General features: G+C 37.5%; 2 protein-coding genes and 1 non-coding gene across 4 annotated transcripts in view; 2 read left to right on the forward strand and 1 right to left on the reverse strand.

The window, feature by feature from the left end:
- LOC145674431 (coiled-coil domain-containing protein 174-like) overlaps nucleotides 1–20,488 on the forward strand; it is a 200,117-nt gene that overhangs the window by 138,400 nt on the left and 41,229 nt on the right. For both annotated transcript variants that reach the window (XR_014128928.1, XR_014128929.1), the window contains one exon: nucleotides 4,749–4,870. The gene's annotated coding sequence lies outside the window, so the exon portion shown is untranslated. The remainder of the gene's footprint in view (nucleotides 1–4,748; nucleotides 4,871–20,488) is intronic.
- Nucleotides 10,376–10,448, forward strand: TRNAQ-CUG (transfer RNA glutamine (anticodon CUG)). Its single transcript has one exon. It is a non-coding gene; the product is annotated as a tRNA-Gln (tRNA).
- The window catches only part of LOC145674429 (pickpocket protein 28-like), a 216,180-nt gene continuing 212,208 nt past the window's right edge, over nucleotides 16,517–20,488 (reverse strand). Inside the window, exon 14 of the mRNA XM_081744475.1 lies at nucleotides 16,517–16,836. Within this exon, the coding sequence (XP_081600601.1) occupies nucleotides 16,717–16,836 (120 nt within the window). The 3' untranslated portion in view covers nucleotides 16,517–16,716. The remainder of the gene's footprint in view (nucleotides 16,837–20,488) is intronic.

The raw sequence follows: 20,488 nt of genomic DNA on the forward strand, positions 1-20,488 counted from the left end.
GGCATTGCTCACGTGGCCTGAAAAGTCTTACGAGGGGTACTTTATTTATGGGGGTGTGTTTTTCCGGACAATTTTCTCGAAAATGACTGGCGATTTTGTTCATATTTCAGAAAGAAATATTTTATTAATAACTTTACCATGTGGCATAACTCATTTGGTTTGCAAAGGTCTACAAAGGGTAGTTTATTTTTTTATTGGACGATTTTCTTAAAAACGACTCAAGCCATTTCGTTAATATTTCATAAATAAATATTTCGTTAGTAACTCTATAATATTGTGTTAATTATTCTTTACGAAGAAATTCACAGGGATGTGAGTTTTTTTTTTTTTTTCAGAGTTCTTTCTCAAAAGCAACTCAGGCAATTTTAGTCATATTTCATAAATAAATATTTGATTATTATTCTTATAATTTGCGTAAATCACTTGCATGAGAATATTTACAGGGGGTAGTTTACTCTTGAGGTGAGCTTTTTTTACAATTTTGTAAAATAACACTTATGCGATTTTGCTATTACTTTATAAACAATTATTTCATTAATAACCATAACATATAGCATAAGATATTTCTTATGAAGAAATTTACAAGGGGTTGTTTACTTTTGGGGATGAGTTTTCTTTCACTGAAATTTTCCGGAAACGCCTAATAATTTTGTTCGTATTTCACAAGAAAATGTTTCATTAATAACCGAAGCACTGCATTATTTAGTTCTAGGAATTGTAGCGAGAAAATTTAGTGCAGTGTCTCGTACCTTTTATTTAAGTACCTTCTATTCGTCAATATATATAATCAATACGAATTTCTATCTTACTCCAAGACTTTAGTAACGACACAAACCTATTAGAACCATTGTCCCAACCTGTGGCTGCTAAGGACCAAGAGCAACACTCTTATACAACTTATTTATGTTTCTTTGCAGAAACAAGTCAGTATTTCGTATACATTATGACTTATACTTATTTCTTTAACCTATACTATCTGTTGAACTAACCTACATATTACTATAGCTCATACCACCCAAACTTTGCATAATGAGTATACCGTAAACAACTGTTCTAACGTGGCATATTCTTATTAGTCACCGAACACTTTGTCTTAACTATCCCAGCTGTAAGCTTAGCCATCCCAGCAACATGCTTCCTTGTATCTCCCTTGTTTAATAGTTTAGGAACTCAACGCGTATAGATTTCTCCATGTTTCGTTCACGCATTCCAATGTGTTCCATAAGCTGTTTTTGTGGTTACATGTGTCCTTTCGAATGAGTTTGTCCATGATTGTTTCATTTTCAATGTTTGTGGTTGTCTGTCGTCTACCGAAACATGGTTTTCCGAGTAGGATGGGATCACCTCTCTGAAGGTTAACAAGCTACCTGTGCACATTACTACGGTCCATTGTGGAATCATCATACAGATGATCATTGTGTCAGAAGTTTCCTGTGAACAACTGTGGTTGAGTTATCGGCAGATTTGTACACGAACTTGATCACCGACTGTTGAGGAATACTGATGTTGATTTCATCGCTCATTATGACGCACCTGTACCTGACGTGTACACCATTATTACTGGGATTCCCGCTGCATCCGTCAGACGTCTACTGGAGCCACAATTGGAAATTCGAGTGTGTAAGGATTGCATAAATGTTGAGTGGGATTCTAGAGATTTATTTTATTTATTTCAATGTGGCCGTAAAACGTTCAGAAGTGAACTAGAATGTTTAGTGCTGTTTTATATAAATTTTCCACTACAGTTGAAACATTGCAGTTTGAGTTACAAATATTTTAATTATATTTCGTAATATTATTTAGCAAGATATAAATTTAATATATTAATATGATGTGTAGTAATGTACCTTTCTATCCTATTCATAATGATAACCGTATAACGCATTTATGATTATGTAAATGATTAGGGAAACAAAAGGAATATAGACGTGTATATAGAAACTGTAATATTTCAGCTCTTCATATTGATATAAATATTGCAAATTATTGTATAAAACCATATGTTTAGTACAAGGTAACCAAAAAAGTTCTTACTGTTCTAGAGTAGTGATTAACAAACAATAATATACAGTGGACGGTACGTACCTTTAGAGTTTGAAGTAATTTCCATCAGCATCCAGCACCTTTTGCCAGGGTTGGCAAAAACCATGGTTTTTATTAAAAAAACCAAAAAAACCGGTTTTTTGGGTTTAAACCAGGTTTTTATGGTTTAAATGATTCGTTCTATATATTCATGTCTATATGGACAGAAATAAGTTTGTTTCGCCTTTATGTTATTATGCAACAACCGGGTTATGCTGGAAGGGGTCACATAAGCTTAAAGCGGAATAAAAACCGCTTCTCGAGTTACATCCGAGAGAAATTGTCCTCCATTTGAACTCGGAACCAGGACTAATTGGCCACAAATGTGATACGTCTGCTGACTCACTCACGAAGGAATCCTGAGAAAAAAAATACGTTGTACTGATCTTTACATGCTTCTTAATATCACTGTCAAGAGTCATTTCAGAAGGACAAAAAGATAAACAGTTGCACAAGTTAAACCATTACACAGAATTACATATGAACAATTTCAAAGTACTACGGAGTACAGAAGAATTAATTTAGTTCAAGTTTGTTAACGACTTTTATTGGTCCAAATTAAAGAAATACACCGACTTAATCTGCATATCAATAAGAAAAGGGAATAAAGATACGAATTATTTGAGTCCACTTTGGCTCAGACTCATTTATACATAAATAGATACCAAAGATACTTATTTCACCAAATGCCTCTCGTGGGGGTCTGTATGACCCTCCCCCCCCCACACAAAAAAAGTACGGCATTTTCGATGTATTTTATCAGTAGTAAACATTGAAACGAAACAATATTTAGAATTTTTTGATTGCAATTACATAACAATAACAACAACTACAAAAAAATCACAAAATAAACCTTCATAAACTTGTAAAAAAAAGTTGCTTTTGTAGTATAATCTTTTTGAGTAATGAATGGGGAATTTAGGTCTGAATATAATACGAATAATATACGGGAGTGAAACGTGATAACCCACAAATGTGTGTTCATCAAGATTTTACAAACACTTACACTTTTACGAACATTTTTTTTGTTTTTTGGTTTAAACCATTTTTTTTTTTTTTTTTTTTTTTTGAAAAAAAACAGCTGGTTTAAACCAGCCAACCCGGCCTTTTGCTAATGTTCCTACTGATTCACAATACTCTGGTGATAAAACTTGGCGGCTGTGGATGCAAAGAAGTCCATTGAGTGAATTCCGCATTTCTTTCTCATTTGTAAAGGATCTCCCACTTAGGTGGCTGTCGAGGGAATGAAACAGGTGATAATCTGTTGGCGTAAGATCCGGTGAATATGATGCATAGCACAGTCACTACGAGCGAATTTGCTGAAGGGTCTCTCGGGTCCTCTTTGCCAATGTGGCTTGGCATTGCTGTGTAGGAACAACACACCCTTGCGATTCTACAATGCTGGCTCCTTTTGCCGCAGTGCACGGTGTACTTTTTGCAACTGCTGAGAGTAGAGGTTATCAATGATTGTCTGACCAGGTAGGAGGAACTCGTAATTCGCCACTTGCCGACCTTTCGTGAATGCAGAGATGGTCTTGAAGTGTAAGGAATAGGATCGTGTGGCGACAACGATTGTCTGATACGCGTGGGAGTATCATAGAGGACCCACTTTTCGTCACCAGTGAGCAAGTGATCAATGAGCAAGGACAAGCAGGCTGTCACTTGTTTTTCCTTATTGGCTGTTGAGCTCCTCCGTGGCTAAGCGCTTAGCGTACGCGCCTTTGACGTGGGAGATCCAGGTTCGATTCTCGGTGGGAGCTCATGCGGTTCGGATTTCACGTTAATGAGTAGATTCCATCTCATATACAACATAGCCTCGCTGCTGAAAGGGACGTTAAACTCAAAATCAACTCAACTCCTTGTTGGCTGTAGGCACTGTGTGTGTGTGTGTGTGGTACCCACTTGCTTGACTTGATGACTTCCTTATCCCATGCAGGTGCGTTGTGACTGTTTCAGCAGAGACATGAAATCTTTCTGCATCATCACACGTTATACCACTGTCCTCTTCGATGATGCTTTCAGGGCGTCGTTATGCAACACATGTGGTCCGTCCACTGCGAGGTTCATCCGAAAGGCTCACATGTCCCGAACGGAATTTGTGGAACCAATGCTTGGCAGTGGGTTCGTTCACGGCATTCTCCCCAAATGACTGAGGTATGTGGCGACTTGATGCATCAGCTGACAGGCCCACTTTAAAGTTATACAACAAACACACGCGAACAGGCTGCTTCGATATCTCCATTTCTCTTTGACATTGGACGAGCTATGACTACTGTGTGTGTGCAACGTGCCTGTATTACTGAAATTCGATGGTCATACTAACTCCTGATTGCATGGTAGCACGTGCGTCATTTCGTTTGTTCTCTGAGAGCGCATGATTAATAGGACGTCAAAAACGGCAAGAACTTTTTTGGTTACCTTATAGACGAAACTAGAAAAAATTAAAAAATATGTTTTCGAAGTCACTCAAATCTTTTTTCAACGCGAGTAAACTTTGTACATTATTGTACCTATGAAGTTACACTTTGGATAACTCACATAACGAGTAATTACTAACAATGAATGTATCATTCCTTAGTATCATCCACAAAATGTTGTGTAGCTCTGGCTCTAATTGTTAGTAGCTGTAAAGTCGAACAAGTTACAGTAATGATTTATTATTACAGATGAGCTGTGACGCTGAATAGATGTAACCAAGTGGAGAGAATTTTTCTTTGAAGACACGAGGGATTGAAGCAGATAGAAATAGCTGTCAAACTCAATTGAAATACCTGAGGAGATCTATAAGGTATAGTGCAGTTATAAAATTGTTAAAAAGAATTGATTCATGCTAAGGAGCGTTGTATCAGACTTGTGGTTGTGTTTCCGAAGTTAAAGTCTATACCTACGAAATCTGTGAGGCGCAGTAGTACTAAAATCTTTGTTCTGCCAGTGGTTGCACTGTTCATAGGCACTGAAAATATAAAGTGAGTGGTTTGTAAAGAACACTTTTACTCAGAAAAGCGGATATTAGAGCCTAGGAAAATATCAACTAATTATCATGAAGCTTCTTGTACAGTTTCTGGTGAAAGTGATAGCTGCTATGAGTAGGGATATATAGGCGGATGCGATATGTGTAGTAAATTGACACATACTCGAGGTTTAAGAGAGTTGACAAGATTATTTTGTCCTCATATACAGATTCAATAAATTGGACAATCAAGGATTTGAGTCGTGAGATAATATTCTCATTGTTAATAATAATAATAATAATAATAATAATAATAATAATAATAATAATAATAATAATAATAATAATCGTAGTTAGGTAGTAAGTATTCGTTTATTTATTTGCATAGTAGTGTATGGGTTTTTGAGTTAGTGAAGAGGCCCAAATTGCGAGAACTGTATTGAGGAATATTAATAACAGTGTAGGAAAAGGTATTGAATTCGACATTTAGATGTGGCATTAGAGACCAATTGTGTGTTATAAACTGAATTGGAATCAACCTTCTATATTTACATGTAAGAACAATGTGAATAATAAATCCGTACCCCGTAACGAAGAGTAACAATACCAAAGTACAGCTTCTCCATAAAAATACTATAATACTTTAAAGTGATATTATGTCGCTTTGGATAATCATATTTAAATGAAATTGGTCACATTTGAAAGAAAATCTCAATTTTTTTGTTCATGTCAACAATGGAAGGAATGAAACACAGAAAAAGTAAATTCATTCATGTTTACTTTGTGATTAATCGATATGGGTTCATTGTTGGATATTTAACAAGCGGTTGCTGTTTCTGCTGGAGGTCACTTGGGAAGTTTTTATGTTTATGTACTGTTACGCCGTAATGTGCTAACGTAAAATTTACTTCCTTTCGTTGTGTTGTTTTGTTATTAAAGAATAAATTTTAAGGAGTTATGGAAAATCATGTGTTCTACAACTGGCCGCTGAGGTGCCTGATTTGAGGTCTGTGACTTCTTTTTATGGGGTTACGTAAAGGATTGTATCTGTGTTCTCCCATTGCCTCAAAACTTGCAAGAAATGCAAGTTCGTATCAGTGCTGCCATCCAGTCCATTTCATCAGATATGTTGGAACGTGTGTGGCGTGAATGGGAATATTGTCTTGATGTCTGCATCGCCACTCGTGGGGCGAAACTAAAAAAATATTTGACTTTTTCTTTCAAATGAGATCAATTTCATTTAAATACGATTATCTGAAGCAACGTAATACCACCTTATAGTATTTTTATGGGCACGCTGTTCTTGAGTCAGTTGGATTTATTTGGAGTGGAAGGAAAAAAGAATGTTTCTAAATTCAGTGACAAAATCTTACTTCTGGGGAGTGTCTTGCTTTTCACTGCATGCCAACACATGCAGATTTCCTCGGAACTTTCTTTCAAAATTCACGAAGTTTCTCAAAACAGTTTTTCCTTTCTAATGTACTCACCAAAGAATATGGAGTATTTTTTGATGAACTGTAGAAGGTCGAACTGAATAAACCGGTTGTATTGTAATATTCAGTAGCTTGAGAAGAGAAACACGTTCTTTGACACTCTAAGGAACATGGTGATCCAAAGCGAATAATGTGAAGGTTTCTTGGTTAGATTTCAGGCTATATGTGATTATGTACCGAACATTGTTCCGTAGCTTTTCCTGTTCCTTTACTGTCTAATCCACCAGTTCTTCATTATGTGTCATTTGCATCAAATTATATTTCCCCTTCAGCGTGAGCTCTTTTATGGCTGTGTTGTTCCCAAGGGCGCCTTTGGTGTCTCCCTCGTAACAATATAGATCATCATCATCATAGGTATTGTGCCATTGTTGGCAGGTCGCTTCCTGCAACTGAGAAGCTTCCATGCTCCACGTTCTTCCGCTAACCTCTTCTTCTTCACGTACGGTTTCTGTTTTCATATCGTCCAGTAATTGTAGTTTCTCTCGCCTTCTTCCTCTATTTCCTGCAGCCATACCCTCTAGAACGTCCCTCATGATACTATTCCTTCTTAGCCAATGCCCCAACCAATTTCTCTTTCTCTTCTTAACAATATCTAAATTTATTGTTTTCTCTCTCACCATTTCTAAGACCCTCTCATTCGTTTTCCGCTCGACATTGCTAGTTCTGTCCATTCTTCTGCACACCCACATTTCGAAAGTATCCAGTCATTTTTCATATTTTTTTTTTTTTTTTTTTTTTTTTTTTTTTTTTTTGCGTAGTGTCCATGTTTCTGCCCCATACACTATAATACTCCACTCGAAGAACTTTGAGTATTTTTCTCAACTCTTTATTCAAGATCCCACAAAATAGTACTTTTTCCTCCTAAAGGCTTCTTTCACCATTCTTATCCTTGCTTTTATTTCACATTCACACTTCAGATCATTACTAATAATACTACCCAGGTATCGAAAACTAATCACCTGTTCTATTTTCTGCCCTCCTACTTCTATATTAGACACCGACCGCTTCGTTCCAATTACCATGCCTTTTGTCTTCCTAACATTTATTTTCATGCCATATCCATCATCATCAGTACAATATCAATAATGTATGCGATTTCGGCGCGCGAGACCCGGTTTAGATTTCCGGTGGGAGCTCCAGTGATTCGGATATCACGTTAAACTGTAGGTCCACGTCTCGTATAGCCGTCGTTCTGAAAGAGATGATAACCGCCAATCCAACAACAGCAACAATAAGCATCTTTAACGTGCGTGACCTGGGTGGGATATCCGGTGGGAACTCAATGTGGTTTGGGTTTCACATTAAACTGTAGATCCACATCTTATGTGACTTCCGTTTGAAAAGAGATGTTAAACTCTGATTCAACTAATCAACCAACAAAGCCTCTGATAAAAACCCGAGCAGTGGTGAGAGTCCCACTTGTAGCAGTAGGTCCCTTAGGGTGGATATAAAGTCTCTCCCTGACAACAAACATTAATAACAAGAAAACAAAAAATGATAGCAGCATGCGGTCTGAAAACATCGCTTGCGTGATACTACAAGATTTTGCCAGAACCTATGCTGCCATCTGCAGCAACTGACCGCAGCGCGACAGTCATTTGTTTAAAAATGGCGTCAGCACAGCAGGAAGCAAAGTGCGTGTTGTGGTATGATAAAATCTTCCTTCACAGTTCAATGAACATTCAGGAGAGAGTATGGACAGCAGCCACCAGATGTTAAGAGCATAAATGAATGTTATAGCAAGTTTATTGCAACAGGAAGTGTTTTAGATCGTGATAGAAGCGATAGACCGAGTATTAGTGAGAACGTGTGGAAGCGGTTCGTGTTGCTTTAACCTGAAGCCCACGAAAATTCTTGCGTTGCGCATCACGTGAACTGGACATCTCGAAGTCGACTGTGTTAAAACGTTTACACAAACGTTTGAAGTTACACGCATATAAGGTGCAGATTGTTCATTCGTTAACACAAGAATACCGCCCCCGACGCGGAAATTTCGCATATGACATCGCATTGAGGGCAGGTAATGGAGCCCATGTGAAAATTCTCTAAATCAGGTAAAAAACAAAACAAAAAAAAAAAAAAAAAACTTTTTGAGTTTTCTTATTATTTGCCACAAACCGCATGCTTCTATCATTCTTAGTTTACTTGTTATTAATGTTTCTTATTAGGGAGAGATTTTACGTCCACCCTATATATATATAGCCATGTTGTTGAAAAGGGACGTTAAACTTCAATTAATCTTTGGCTTCATTTCCTACAGTAATTAATGAATCCCATCTCATCTGAAAGCAAACAGGCTTTCCCCACCCGTCCTAAAATCGTTTACCGAATATGTTCCAAACTCTACACCATTGTTATGGGAATTAGGCCCTTCAGAGAACAGATGCCTCTACCGATAAAATGTCAGATACCAGATGAAAATCTTTCTCATATCCGATACCAATTCCATCACGAAGACAATACAGTTTGTACGGCGTTTACACTGACCTCCGAAGTCAGGGAAATTCGTGGAACATCACGGAAATTAAAATGAGCAGGGGAAATCAGGGAAGTGTTTTAAAATGTGTCGAGCATCAGGGCAATTGCTATGTTTTACAAGAAGATAGGGGAAATGTAATCATATTTGACGAAAGTATTCAGAGAGTTTTTATTGGTCATGTGATGTTAACATTCATTAGAGCAGCTCACAGAAAATTTAAGAACATCTCAAAGAAGCAATGCAGATTCAAAAAGATAAAAAGGTTGTAAAAAGATAATCATCTAGGAAATAATGAACTTTGAAGAGAACCTAAAGGTGCTAAAACTTCGAACTTCCAAAGAAGAACAAAATTAAATAAAAAAAATTAAATGCTACAAAAGAAAATAAGTGAAGTTTATTTTGGTTGTAGATAATCAAAGGAAGGTCAAATTATGATACATGATTGCTTGTTTATATTTGAATGTATTTAGAATGTCAAAAATTTTACGTTAGTATATAGTTATTGTTTTGTACAAATGTTTTATTGTATTCCGAACACAAAAAGTCTGACTCATAAAAAAACTTAATGTAAGAAAGTAAATTTCAAAAATAAATTTACTTTTTTACTTATAATTTTATCATTTATTTATTACAGTTTTTTTTACATATAAGATACTTATCTTTCTACGATACATGAGTTACAACTATTTTATTTAATAGTGTATTTACATCTTGTATTAGTCGATCTTCCTGTTCCCTCCGGTTTCTGCTCGCCGGCACAGTCTCCTGGAGAACATACTAGTCCTGGAAATGAACCTGCAATTCTTCTTCTTGGACTTCCATCATAGCACTACACTCTACTACACTTTTCACTAAACACTAAACATTCACTTCATAACAACACACTTGTACTCGCACTAACCTGAAACATAGTGTCTTCCCCTTTAGGATTATTCATTCTCAACCTCTTTTTATGTCCTTAGTATTGCATTTTCATATTGTTCCTTATCATAGTTTGAAAATTACGAACATTCTTTGTATAAGTCTTCTGTCCTTATTTCATTAATATTTCTTATTCTATTAGAGGAATTATATTTCCTCTTATATTTTGAGTTCGTGTACATTCAAACACATGTTCTGGTGTTCCCAGTTGGTTGCAAAATGTACAACTCATGTCTTCAATTAGGTGTAATCTTTGTAATGTTGTACTATACGGACTGTGTCCTGTAATATAATATACCATGGCTTTCCTGGGTCGTATATGTTTCAAATGTAGTCTCTCATCTATGTTTGGGAAGAAACCATACATTCTTCTTCCTGTAGTGTATTCACTCCATTCTGCCTGCCATTTTCTCAGTACTTCTTGTATGATCTCCTTTGGTGTTTCCTGGGGGCCGCGGTGGCTCAGTGGTAGAGCGAGCACCTCTGGTGCGTGGGGTCCCTGGTTCGATCCCAGCTCGCGCCAAGTGAACTTTGTGGTGGACAAACACCGTGTGCGTGGTTTTCCTTGGGGTTCCACCGTTTCCTCCCACTTTTTTCATTCCACCATTTCATTCATTTCTCATCATCACAGTCTCCTTTAGCCTCAACGGCATAACCGTGGGACGTAAAACTCAAAGATTTCATTTCATTTTCTTTTGGTGTTTCCAATGATCTTTTTCGGTGTTGATTTTTCTTTTGCCAATATATTCCTGCACTTTTTAGTATTGTTAAATGCATGGCTGTGGTACATGTTGGTGATTTTGGTTCCAGTTCTGTCGTTACAATTTGTTTGTGCACTGGCATGAAAGGAATTTCGATGTAATGGTTCTTGTAAACATATAACATACAGATTTAGTTCTTCAGTTTCTCAGTCAGTATGGTTAATGAGTGAACACATAACACATTGGCCAAGGTTGTTTCGGATCAAACAGTTCTACAATGCGCCTTTAGTAATTGACACTATATTTCCTGTATATCAAATTCTTCGTTTCTTCTTTCAAATATTTGGGGCCGCGGTGACACAACGGTGGAGCGTTCACTTCTGGTGCATGGGGTCCTTGGTTGGATCCCAGCTCACGCCAAGTGAACTTTGTGGTGGACAGACACCATGTGCATGGGTTTTCTCGGGGTTCTCCCGTTTCCTCCTACTGTCTTCATTCCATTTCATTCATGTATCATCACCGTGTCCTTTAGCCTAGCCGGCATAACCGTGGAACGTAAAACTTACAGATTTCATTTTTTGTTTCGAATATTTCTTTCGTTAATTTGATAAGTTCATTGGGGACGGTAGACTGAATGGCTTTAGAAGTAGTCTGTCAATTGCTTCTATTTGTAGAAATGCAATTCTGTCGCCTTTCTCCTGTAATCTAATTATATGTCTTAAACCTATTATTATTACTGATTGCTCCCCTAATTTGGCTAATTGCATGATAGTTTTTTTTTTTCCTTTTTCTTTTCCTTTGTAGTAATTATGCTTGATTCTTCTTTCGAGTTACCTGTTATCAATCTGTTTGTTTCTCTTATTCTTTTTGCTAGTGTTCCCGTTTTTGTTGTTGTTATCTTTGAGAATTCCCCAGCTTTTAGTGTTGCTTCATATTCTTTTCTGTTTTCATTAGTCCATTTTCTATTATTTCTTTTATATTGTTAGTACTTCTAAGAAACTTTTCCTTTTAAGTTTTTGTTCTTTATTTATTGTCTTCTGTTTCTCACTTTCTTGATCTGTTTGTGTTTCTTGTATTGTGCTTAATGTATTGCATCCCGTTTGTGTTCCTTGGGTTTTAGTTTCAACACATACTTCTGTTTGAATTCCCTGATTTAACATTATTATATTTTTTGAATTTCTTTGTATACTCTAGTATTCTTTTCAGGTTGTTTCTTGCTTTCTCACCGATCCTTTTGTATCTGAAGTTTTACCTTCCTTTTCACTTTTTTATATTTCTGAGATGTTTATTTTATCAATGCTATTTCTAAGCATCCTATTTGCTCTTATATTTTGATCCACCATCAGTAAACTAAACTATATACGGGGTGTCCCAAAAGTAATAGCGAAAAATGCAACCACAGATTCCTGGCACCAAAAAGAGGAAGAAAACTTTATATGACATATAGTCCGAAAGTTGACAACTTCGAATGTGGGCGGAAAGGAATTTCACACTTAGGGAAAGGGGCTTGCCAATTTACAAAACCACACTGAAGATGCTTGAAAACAGTTACGCAATACACCGGGAGTGATGGAATGAATCCAAACTCACGATTAGCACGTGGCATAGATGTGAGAGGACAGCACTTTTAACATCTTTAGGTCGGTGGTCGAAGTGAGACGGTATGCTGTGGTATGGCATACTGCCTCTGGTTTTTCAGTGATCAAGACACCGTCACTGGAGCTAGATGATAAAATATATTTTATAAATCTAATTTTATACACAGTAATTGACGAAAAGCTTTGCACGTAAAAAGATTTTATGTCTTATTTAGAAATAATCTCTTCTAAGTTGACAACACCGACATTTTTGTTATCTTTCTCCTACGTTTTGTTTTCAAAATAAAGTGTCTTCAAAGAAGTTCATCCGGTTTATATTCTGATGTTCTGTGTTGAATTGTTTCTTTCTTATGTGTGTGTGTCGTCTTGCCTTAATGCATGTGTGTGTCGTCTCGTCTTTCTTATGCGTCTTGTCTTATGCGTCTTGTCTTATGTGTCTTTCTTATGTGTCTTGTCTTATGTGTCTTTCTTATGTGTCTTGTCTTATGTGTCTTTCTTATGTGTCTTGTCTTATGTGTGTGTGTCGTCTCGTCTTCCTTATGTGTGTGTGTCATGTTTTGAGCATGAGCGGATTTAGGAGTTGTCTGCTGTGGGGGAGGATCTTCCGGAGGTTTGGAATACCCGTCAGTGAAGTTTGGAGGGCCGGAGATTTTTCCCGCAGGAAATTGTTAATATAAAAGTTCGGTTTTGAGCATTTTCGTGTATAATTCTCTATAATACAACATAAGGAGATTTTTTTCAGAATGTTGTTGGCAAATGATTAGTCTCTGCATGTTCCCTCTGTAACTACAGAGAAAATCTCCAATGGTTTTCAGTCATATAAATAGAAATACAATCTTTTAGGCAACATATTTCAACATTTAGATAACCGGTATGTCGAATGAAATTCGTAATAAAACATACCGCCTCTGCCTTTTTTCCACTTTGAACACTGCTTTAGGTACGTTTATTGTTAGCACTTATGACTTAACCCTGTTCGGCCTAAGCTCTAAACTGCGATAAACAAAGCCACGTGAAACTGAATCTTGCTGATTTGCTGTTGGCCTACCGACGCTTGTACTCCTCCGCAAAATTGTTCATATGATTTGATTATTACTTTTACTATGAAGCTCCATATAAAACTGCTACATTATTATAAATGACAAAATATAATATTAATTATCTAATAATAGTGCAATCGAGTATGGTTAATGAAACAATAGAAATAAACACTAACCATGCGCAGTAATTATGGCGCCAATTCAACTGTAGAGGCGTGTTCTGCTTTCAAGCCTGAAAGACGGCTGGCATGAATTCCCGTTCCGCGAATGTTGTGATGAAACACCAAGGTAAACCTTTAATCACGAAGCAACAATCGTTTACCAGCGAAATTCATTTTTTTTTAATCTTTCGAGTTTTTTCTTTCTTTTCTGCTGCTGCTATAAGTATCTGGACAACACGAGACAGTATTGTCAAAATGCACGTGTATAATTTGCTCCTCCCCGTGGGGAGTGGGCGTGATACATCACTAGCCAATCGTATTTGTGACGAGCAGAAGGATACAAATATATTATTTATCGGAGTTTAGAGTTAACGCTGAACAGGGAATAGTAGTTGGTAATGCTACTTTGGGTAAGATACTACGCTACAAATACAGTAGGTCGTTGTGGATTCTGCCTGTTATTTCATTACATGACAAGATTAGTTATACTTGTTCTTATTTCTACCCTCTCTCTGCAAATTTCTATCTGGTATACCACTTTTCATTGCTCCCCCCCCCCCCCGAGATTACGCAACCATGCTAAATGATCTTAGCTTTGACTCCCATTGTACATGTGCGTGCAATCGTGCCATTAACAACATTTTTCTGTATGGTTTCCATCGTTACTGTCCCGGGTTCGATTCCCGGCGGGAGCTCATGTGGTTCGGATTCCACGTTAATCAGTAGGTCCACGTCTCACATAGCCTCGCTGCTGAAACAGGACGTTAAACACAAAATCAACTCAACTCCATCGTTACTGCACCGTTTCATTCTCTTGCCGTGCAAACATTCGGTGAATCCCTAAGTGACGTATGGAGAATTTTTGGCGCAGTTCTGTAACATGCTTTAAAATGTCAAGCCGATATGATTTTTACGTCTTTCTAAACTCTCTTTCTAGCTCCTATCATTATTCCACTGGTAGGTGTGAAGTTCCTTTCCCCCACATTCAAAGCTGTCTAGCTCCACCCCTGTCCATTTCCTGACTATATGTCATATAAACCTTTTTTCATGTTTTGGTGCCAGGAGTCTGTGGTTTCATTTTTCGCGATTACTTTTGGGATGTCTTGTATAAAACTGCATGAACTGGCATAAAATAACTGGTACTTCGGGTTGACATGTAAAGTTGAAATTTAGCATGATTGTAGCTTTTCGAGACTAACCCACAGAAGGGCCGCCAAAAGTGAATATTTTTAATTTTTAGGTTGTCTAAAGGGGGGATGAAGAAATTCGCATGTTATTTATATGGGCTGTTTTTCTTTTGGTCATATAATCTCATGTTTTAGATACTTACAATTGGAATAAAAACTTGAAATTCGGTATTCATGTATGTTGTTCATACGATTATTTAACAAAATCACGAAAAACAAAAATTTCCAAATTTAGATTGGTTTTACGGGAAACTGAAAAATCTTTCCCATGTTATTTGTATGTGACATCATCTACACCCTAAAATATTTAGGCACTTCTGGCAGGATTAGAATGAAATTTGACATGATTGTAACCTTCTGGGACTAACACGCAAAAGTGAATATTTTTCGTTTCAAAGGGGTTTAAAGGGGGTATGAAAAATTCCCATGTTATTTAAATGGAGGGTTTCTTGAGATACAAAACCATATGTTTTAGATAGTTGAAATAGGAAGAGAAATTTGAAATTCGGTAGAATTGTGGGTTGAAGGAGTGCGAGGCCGTAGGCCAAGCAAACTCGGGGATCAGGGGATAAAGAACCAAGCTGGCCAAATTCAGCAAATATTAAAAGCAAATGCATGAAATTCACTGTTGATGCAAAGGCTCATATATAAGAGATGCGAAGCTGTAGGCCGAGCAATGTAGTGGTCTGGGGGCGAAGCCCCTCAGCTAGCCAAAGACTAGTTTCTTTATGTAATTTGTAATCGTTCATTAGCATTTTCTAGTTTATATGAGTGTGATGTTTTAACTAGTATTCTCAGAATGTTTTCATAACTTCCGAAGCACTATGGGCCCATAGTTCCATACCTACAGCTAGAAGTACAATTTCTGTTTTTTGTCACTTCTATTGTTGTGAGAAATTCTATTACTTCCTACAGGTCTTCTAAGGATTCTTCTCTACTTGATTCAAGGTATATAAAATTACATCCAAAATGGTTTAATAATATATGATTATTTTTCTTCCACTTTTATTATCGACTTTAATATCGAGTTTTGGTAATTTTTCTATATTTCAATCTGAATTAGTTTCAGCTACTAATTTCGCAAACTCTTTTGGAAACGTTTTCAACTTTGAGTTTATAAAATGTAACATACAAATTTTATCTTCAAGATGTATGCACCCTTTTTCTGTTCTTAGCTTCTTTTTATATTTCCTTCAACTTTAACCAATTTTGAAACTCTTCAGATGTTTCAGTTATCTTGTCAAATGTATTGTTGGTTTCTCTTTGTTCGGACTGGTTAGTGTTGTATATACCATAATATTTTTCTCGTCTATCCATAATTTATTTTTGATACTGTTTGTTCATGTAACATTTTGTACGTCTGACTTTCTTTCAGTTTTTGGCAGTACATTTCCTCTTTCTAATGACACAAGGCCTCTTTCTTACATTTCTCTTTCCTCTTCCTGTGTATTTTTGTTTGTTTTTGCGTTGGTTCTTTCGATATCCTGCACTGTATACTTCTTGGTATGATAGATGCACAGTATTTTGTGACATGACCAAGATAGACATATTTCGCACATCTCGGAATCGATAGGAAGTCCTTTACTGTCGGTGCTTCATGAAGAAAATACAATTTTTCTCCTGCAATTAAGTTCTTCCTTATACTCGAACTAACTTCAGTTATTAGGTGACAGCGTTCGTCACCGTCGCATTTGCGCTAGAACAAATGTGAGGGTGCATTTTATATGGGTTGTGCAGGTGGCGTGTGGAGTGATAGGGTGGTTTCGATTTTCTGAAATGATAATAAAGTTTTTTAAATATTTCCTATATTTTACAAAAATTGTATACAGATGACACCGATTCAGACTATACAGCTAAAAAGAAAGATGGATAATTCACGGAAGGTCCATCCACCGGTTGCACTTCACACATATAGCTCACATCAAAAACTGAATCACGTATTCCTGCGGCACTCGCTGTTTCCACTCTCTTCCATGCGTTGCCTCTCCTGTTGTTGCTGCTGTCCTCCTGACCCCAACGTGAAGAAGAAAGCTCTCCCCTTGTCTTGAAAGTATATAGCTCTTGACCGGTCCCTGTGCTGCCATCTACCGGGAAAGCTAAGGAACTATCCAAAGATATTGCAGAAGGTAGGAGGCAATGTGATGGCGCTGCCTACCACATGTAGCGCTCCGGTGAGTCTACGTGGATGCGAACTCACAAAGGCTGAAGATTCAGGGAATTTTAGCTGAAATACGCATGAAAAAATAAGGATTAGAAATGATGCTCAATGATGCTAGAACACATGCCAAGATCATGTTATGCACTTGAAAAAAAAAAGGGGGGGGGGGGGCGTAACAAAAATAATCAAGTCAAGCTCGGAGAAGCATTTGCGCCTTTACAAACGGTTTCAGTTCACATACAACTAAAGGACAACAAAGTACAGGGAGTTTTTCTGAGGTGTCTATTTACACTCTTGAAGTAGACATGTATGATTGAACACTTTTGCATGTGAAACGTTTCGAAACTGGCTAGTACGCGAAGTGAAGGCTTCGAAACTTGTTAATATACAGTACTTTCATTCACCAGAGTATATACTGTAAAAGGTAATTCCAGTTCAAATAGGCAATTCAGAGTGTATTAATAAAAACAATTACGAGTAGCTTTGTTTTTTCTTTAATCACTTCCGTGGTCTGGAGGCTGGGTTGTTTGGAACAGACGCACCTTCTTGTTCTCCCACTCCCTAGATTTCCCAGTGTCATCCGGTATCGTGAGTTTTTGTCTTAATTTACGAGCATCATGGTCATAGAGGTGCCGTAGCGCAATTTTCCACCAAGTTTCTTTGCCTTGCGGAGTTGGCAGCCACAATTTTAGATTTTTAATAGAATGAACCCCAATCGATTTACCGGATAAAGGATCCCGAAGTTCAAATATATCTTCCCTACTAGTCTAGTGCAAATGTATGGTCCACAGTACAAATCGACAAACTTTCCAGATCCGTTTATCAACCAAGCTACTAATGGGATGTTGCCTCAAGAACACTAAATCATGAGTCTGTATCGAACGCTTTTTGCTTTCGCCTTTGTTGATTTTATCATTTCTGTGTTTCAGTAAATCCTTTCTACACAAGTCTGCCTTTACAAGTTTTTTTTTTCCAACCCTGCAACTCGTCTTCAGACGTTTTCTCGGTCAACTGACCACCAAATTGCTTTTCTATACTAATGTTGGGATCAATGTTAAGATGTTTTTCTATCGGTGACAGACCTAATGAAGCAGAAACTGATTGATTGAGCAATCTGACAATTTGTGACACAAACATAGGCCAATCGGCGTGCTTTTCTGAACATAAAAGTCGGAACAATCGCGAAATGCTGGAATGCTTGCGTTCGACGAGGCTTGATTTCAGATGAAAGGGGGTGCAGTGTTTTATTTTAACGCCATACTTGACCATAGCTTCCTTGAATTCTTTAGATGTAAATTGTGCACCATTGTCGGTGACTACCGAAGAAAGCACTCCAAACTGATCAAAATAACTTTCAAAGCATTTAATAATTGAAGTGCTCGTGGCGACCGTGAGGTAGTATGCTTGTAGATACCTTGTGTAAACATCAAGGACAGTTAACGGAAACTTTTCTCGTTTAGGTCCCCTAGGCAGAGGTCCATATAAATCACATGATAATAGTTCACCTTTCCGTGTCGCAGTGACAGATTGCATAGGTGAAGCAATAGGAGTTTTATGTGATTTGGTCCTCATGCAGACTTGGCAGTTCCTTATATGGTTACGTATGTCCGTATTCAAGTAAGGCCAGTGGAACGCTCTAGAAATTAACGATAGGCATTTGTCCCTACCAAAGTGGCCCATTTCTTTGTGATACTTTCTAAGTATGTTCGAAATGTATTTAGAGGGTACACAAATGCGCCAACGATTCGGAAAATGAAAATCGCGAACCTGCAATATTCCGTTCTCTACACAATATAATCTTTCCACTTTCTACTACTAGGAGGATAACTAACGTCAGCACTGTTACTTTGACTATCATCGTTAGTTCTTTTCTAGATAAGAAAGAACTAAAGAAAATTCGTCATCTAACTGTTGTTGTTTCACCAAACCCTCTACTGAGATATCTGCCACGTCGGTGCACAAAGTCTGCAGTGCGTGAATACACACAATTTTGTGCTCAGGTGACGGTAGAAGACGAGTTGATGCATCTGGGTTCTTATTCTCGGGTTCAGGTATGTATTCAATCTTGAAAGTGTTGTAGCTGTAAAGACCAACGCAATAATCTGTTATTCCAATGACGTATCTTTTGCAGGTAGACGAGACTTATGATCCCACCTAATAACAAATGGTTGACCCTCGAGATAAGCTTCCCATTCCTTCACAGCGTAAATTATACTAAGGTGCTCTAGCTCCGTTATTGTGTAACGAGTTTCACAATCATATAGTGTACGGCTCAAATATTCAATCACGCGCTTTTCTTCCTCCTCATGTTGGTAAAGTACGGCCCTGATGCCCGTGGATTTGCATCAATCTGTAAATAGAAGACTCAAAAAGTCAGGGAAAGATAGCATCACGTCTTTGATGACTTCTTTCTTTAGAGTCGAAAGCGCACTATAGTGTTCCTGTGTCCACTGCCACTTGAGTCCGGCTTTCAATAAATTGAATAGCGGTGCGGCAATAATGGAAAAGTTATTAATAAACCTCCGATGCCATGAAAAGATACCTAAAATATGTCTGAGGTCCTTTATGCTAACGGAAGAAGGCAAATTGGCAATGGCCTGCACACACTCTGGATTTTTACGGAAACCCTTTGTTGAAATTATAAATCCTGAAAAATGTTTCTGTTACAAGAAACATACATTTTGACAAGTGTCATCCCTTACAGCTTTATTCTTTCTAGCAGCATATCCAATTTACGTAAATGCTCTTCAGCGTCTTTGCTCAGCAGCTATAAATCGTCAATATATCTGACTATATGAAGTAGTAAAACAGACTTTAATACTTTTTGCAAGCAACTGTTGAGGGCACTTAACCCTTTACGCTGACCGAAAGGTAAAGATGTATATTGGAGAAGTTCCCCCTCGAACAAAAATGCGGTGAATGGGCGTGAAGATTCTACTAAGGGGATTTGTAGATATGAATTGGAAAATTACACGGAACTAAAGGAATGGTTACCATGGAAACGCGCTAGTAATTCTTCAGTCTTCTGGGAACGTACATGTAGTGTTGTAAGAGCATTAATCCTTTCCGGATCCTGGCTTTTTGGGCTATTTTTTAGACTTTCAGTCAAGCAGCTACTGTATCGTCACTATTTATCCTAGGATCATGGTTCATACCTCATTCTCTTCAGAATAGAGCTGGCTTTCAAATGGTACCACTTGCATGCTCATACCATATACCAGAAGCGGGGAAAAAATGTCAAAGTGCAAGTTTCGGAGGGAATTTTTTTCCTCGAACTTTGGCTCCCCCTGGACCCCCCCCCCCCCGTGTCAACGTAGCCATCTAAAAAAATCTGAGAAATAATACTTAGTATACCGAATGCGTGTGCCAAATTTCAAGTTTCTATCTTGAATAGTAAGGGAGGGAGAAATTTTATCAAAATTTCCCACCATGCCCCAAATTACCACAAAACACTATGATCTCAGGGAAACAAATTCCTGAGACATCCCTAATTACCCTAGGGTTATGTGTCGCCCATATTCTCTTCTGAATATTCTCCTTTCAGGCGGTACCATTCACGTGTCTCCATCATGTATCTAAGGCGGGAAATTGCAGAAAAAAGGGATTTTTTTGGTCTAAATTTCCCTTTTTTCAACTATTAGCCCCTCTGGACCCCCCTGTTTTAACGCAGAAATCTGAAAGAAAATCTGTTAAATACTACTCGGTGGACTAAATGTTT

The sequence above is a fragment of the Thermobia domestica genome, chromosome 17 (genome assembly GCF_964235325.1).
Source record: "Thermobia domestica chromosome 17, izTheDome1.hap1.1, whole genome shotgun sequence".
NCBI classification, from domain to species: domain Eukaryota; kingdom Metazoa; phylum Arthropoda; class Insecta; order Zygentoma; family Lepismatidae; genus Thermobia; species Thermobia domestica.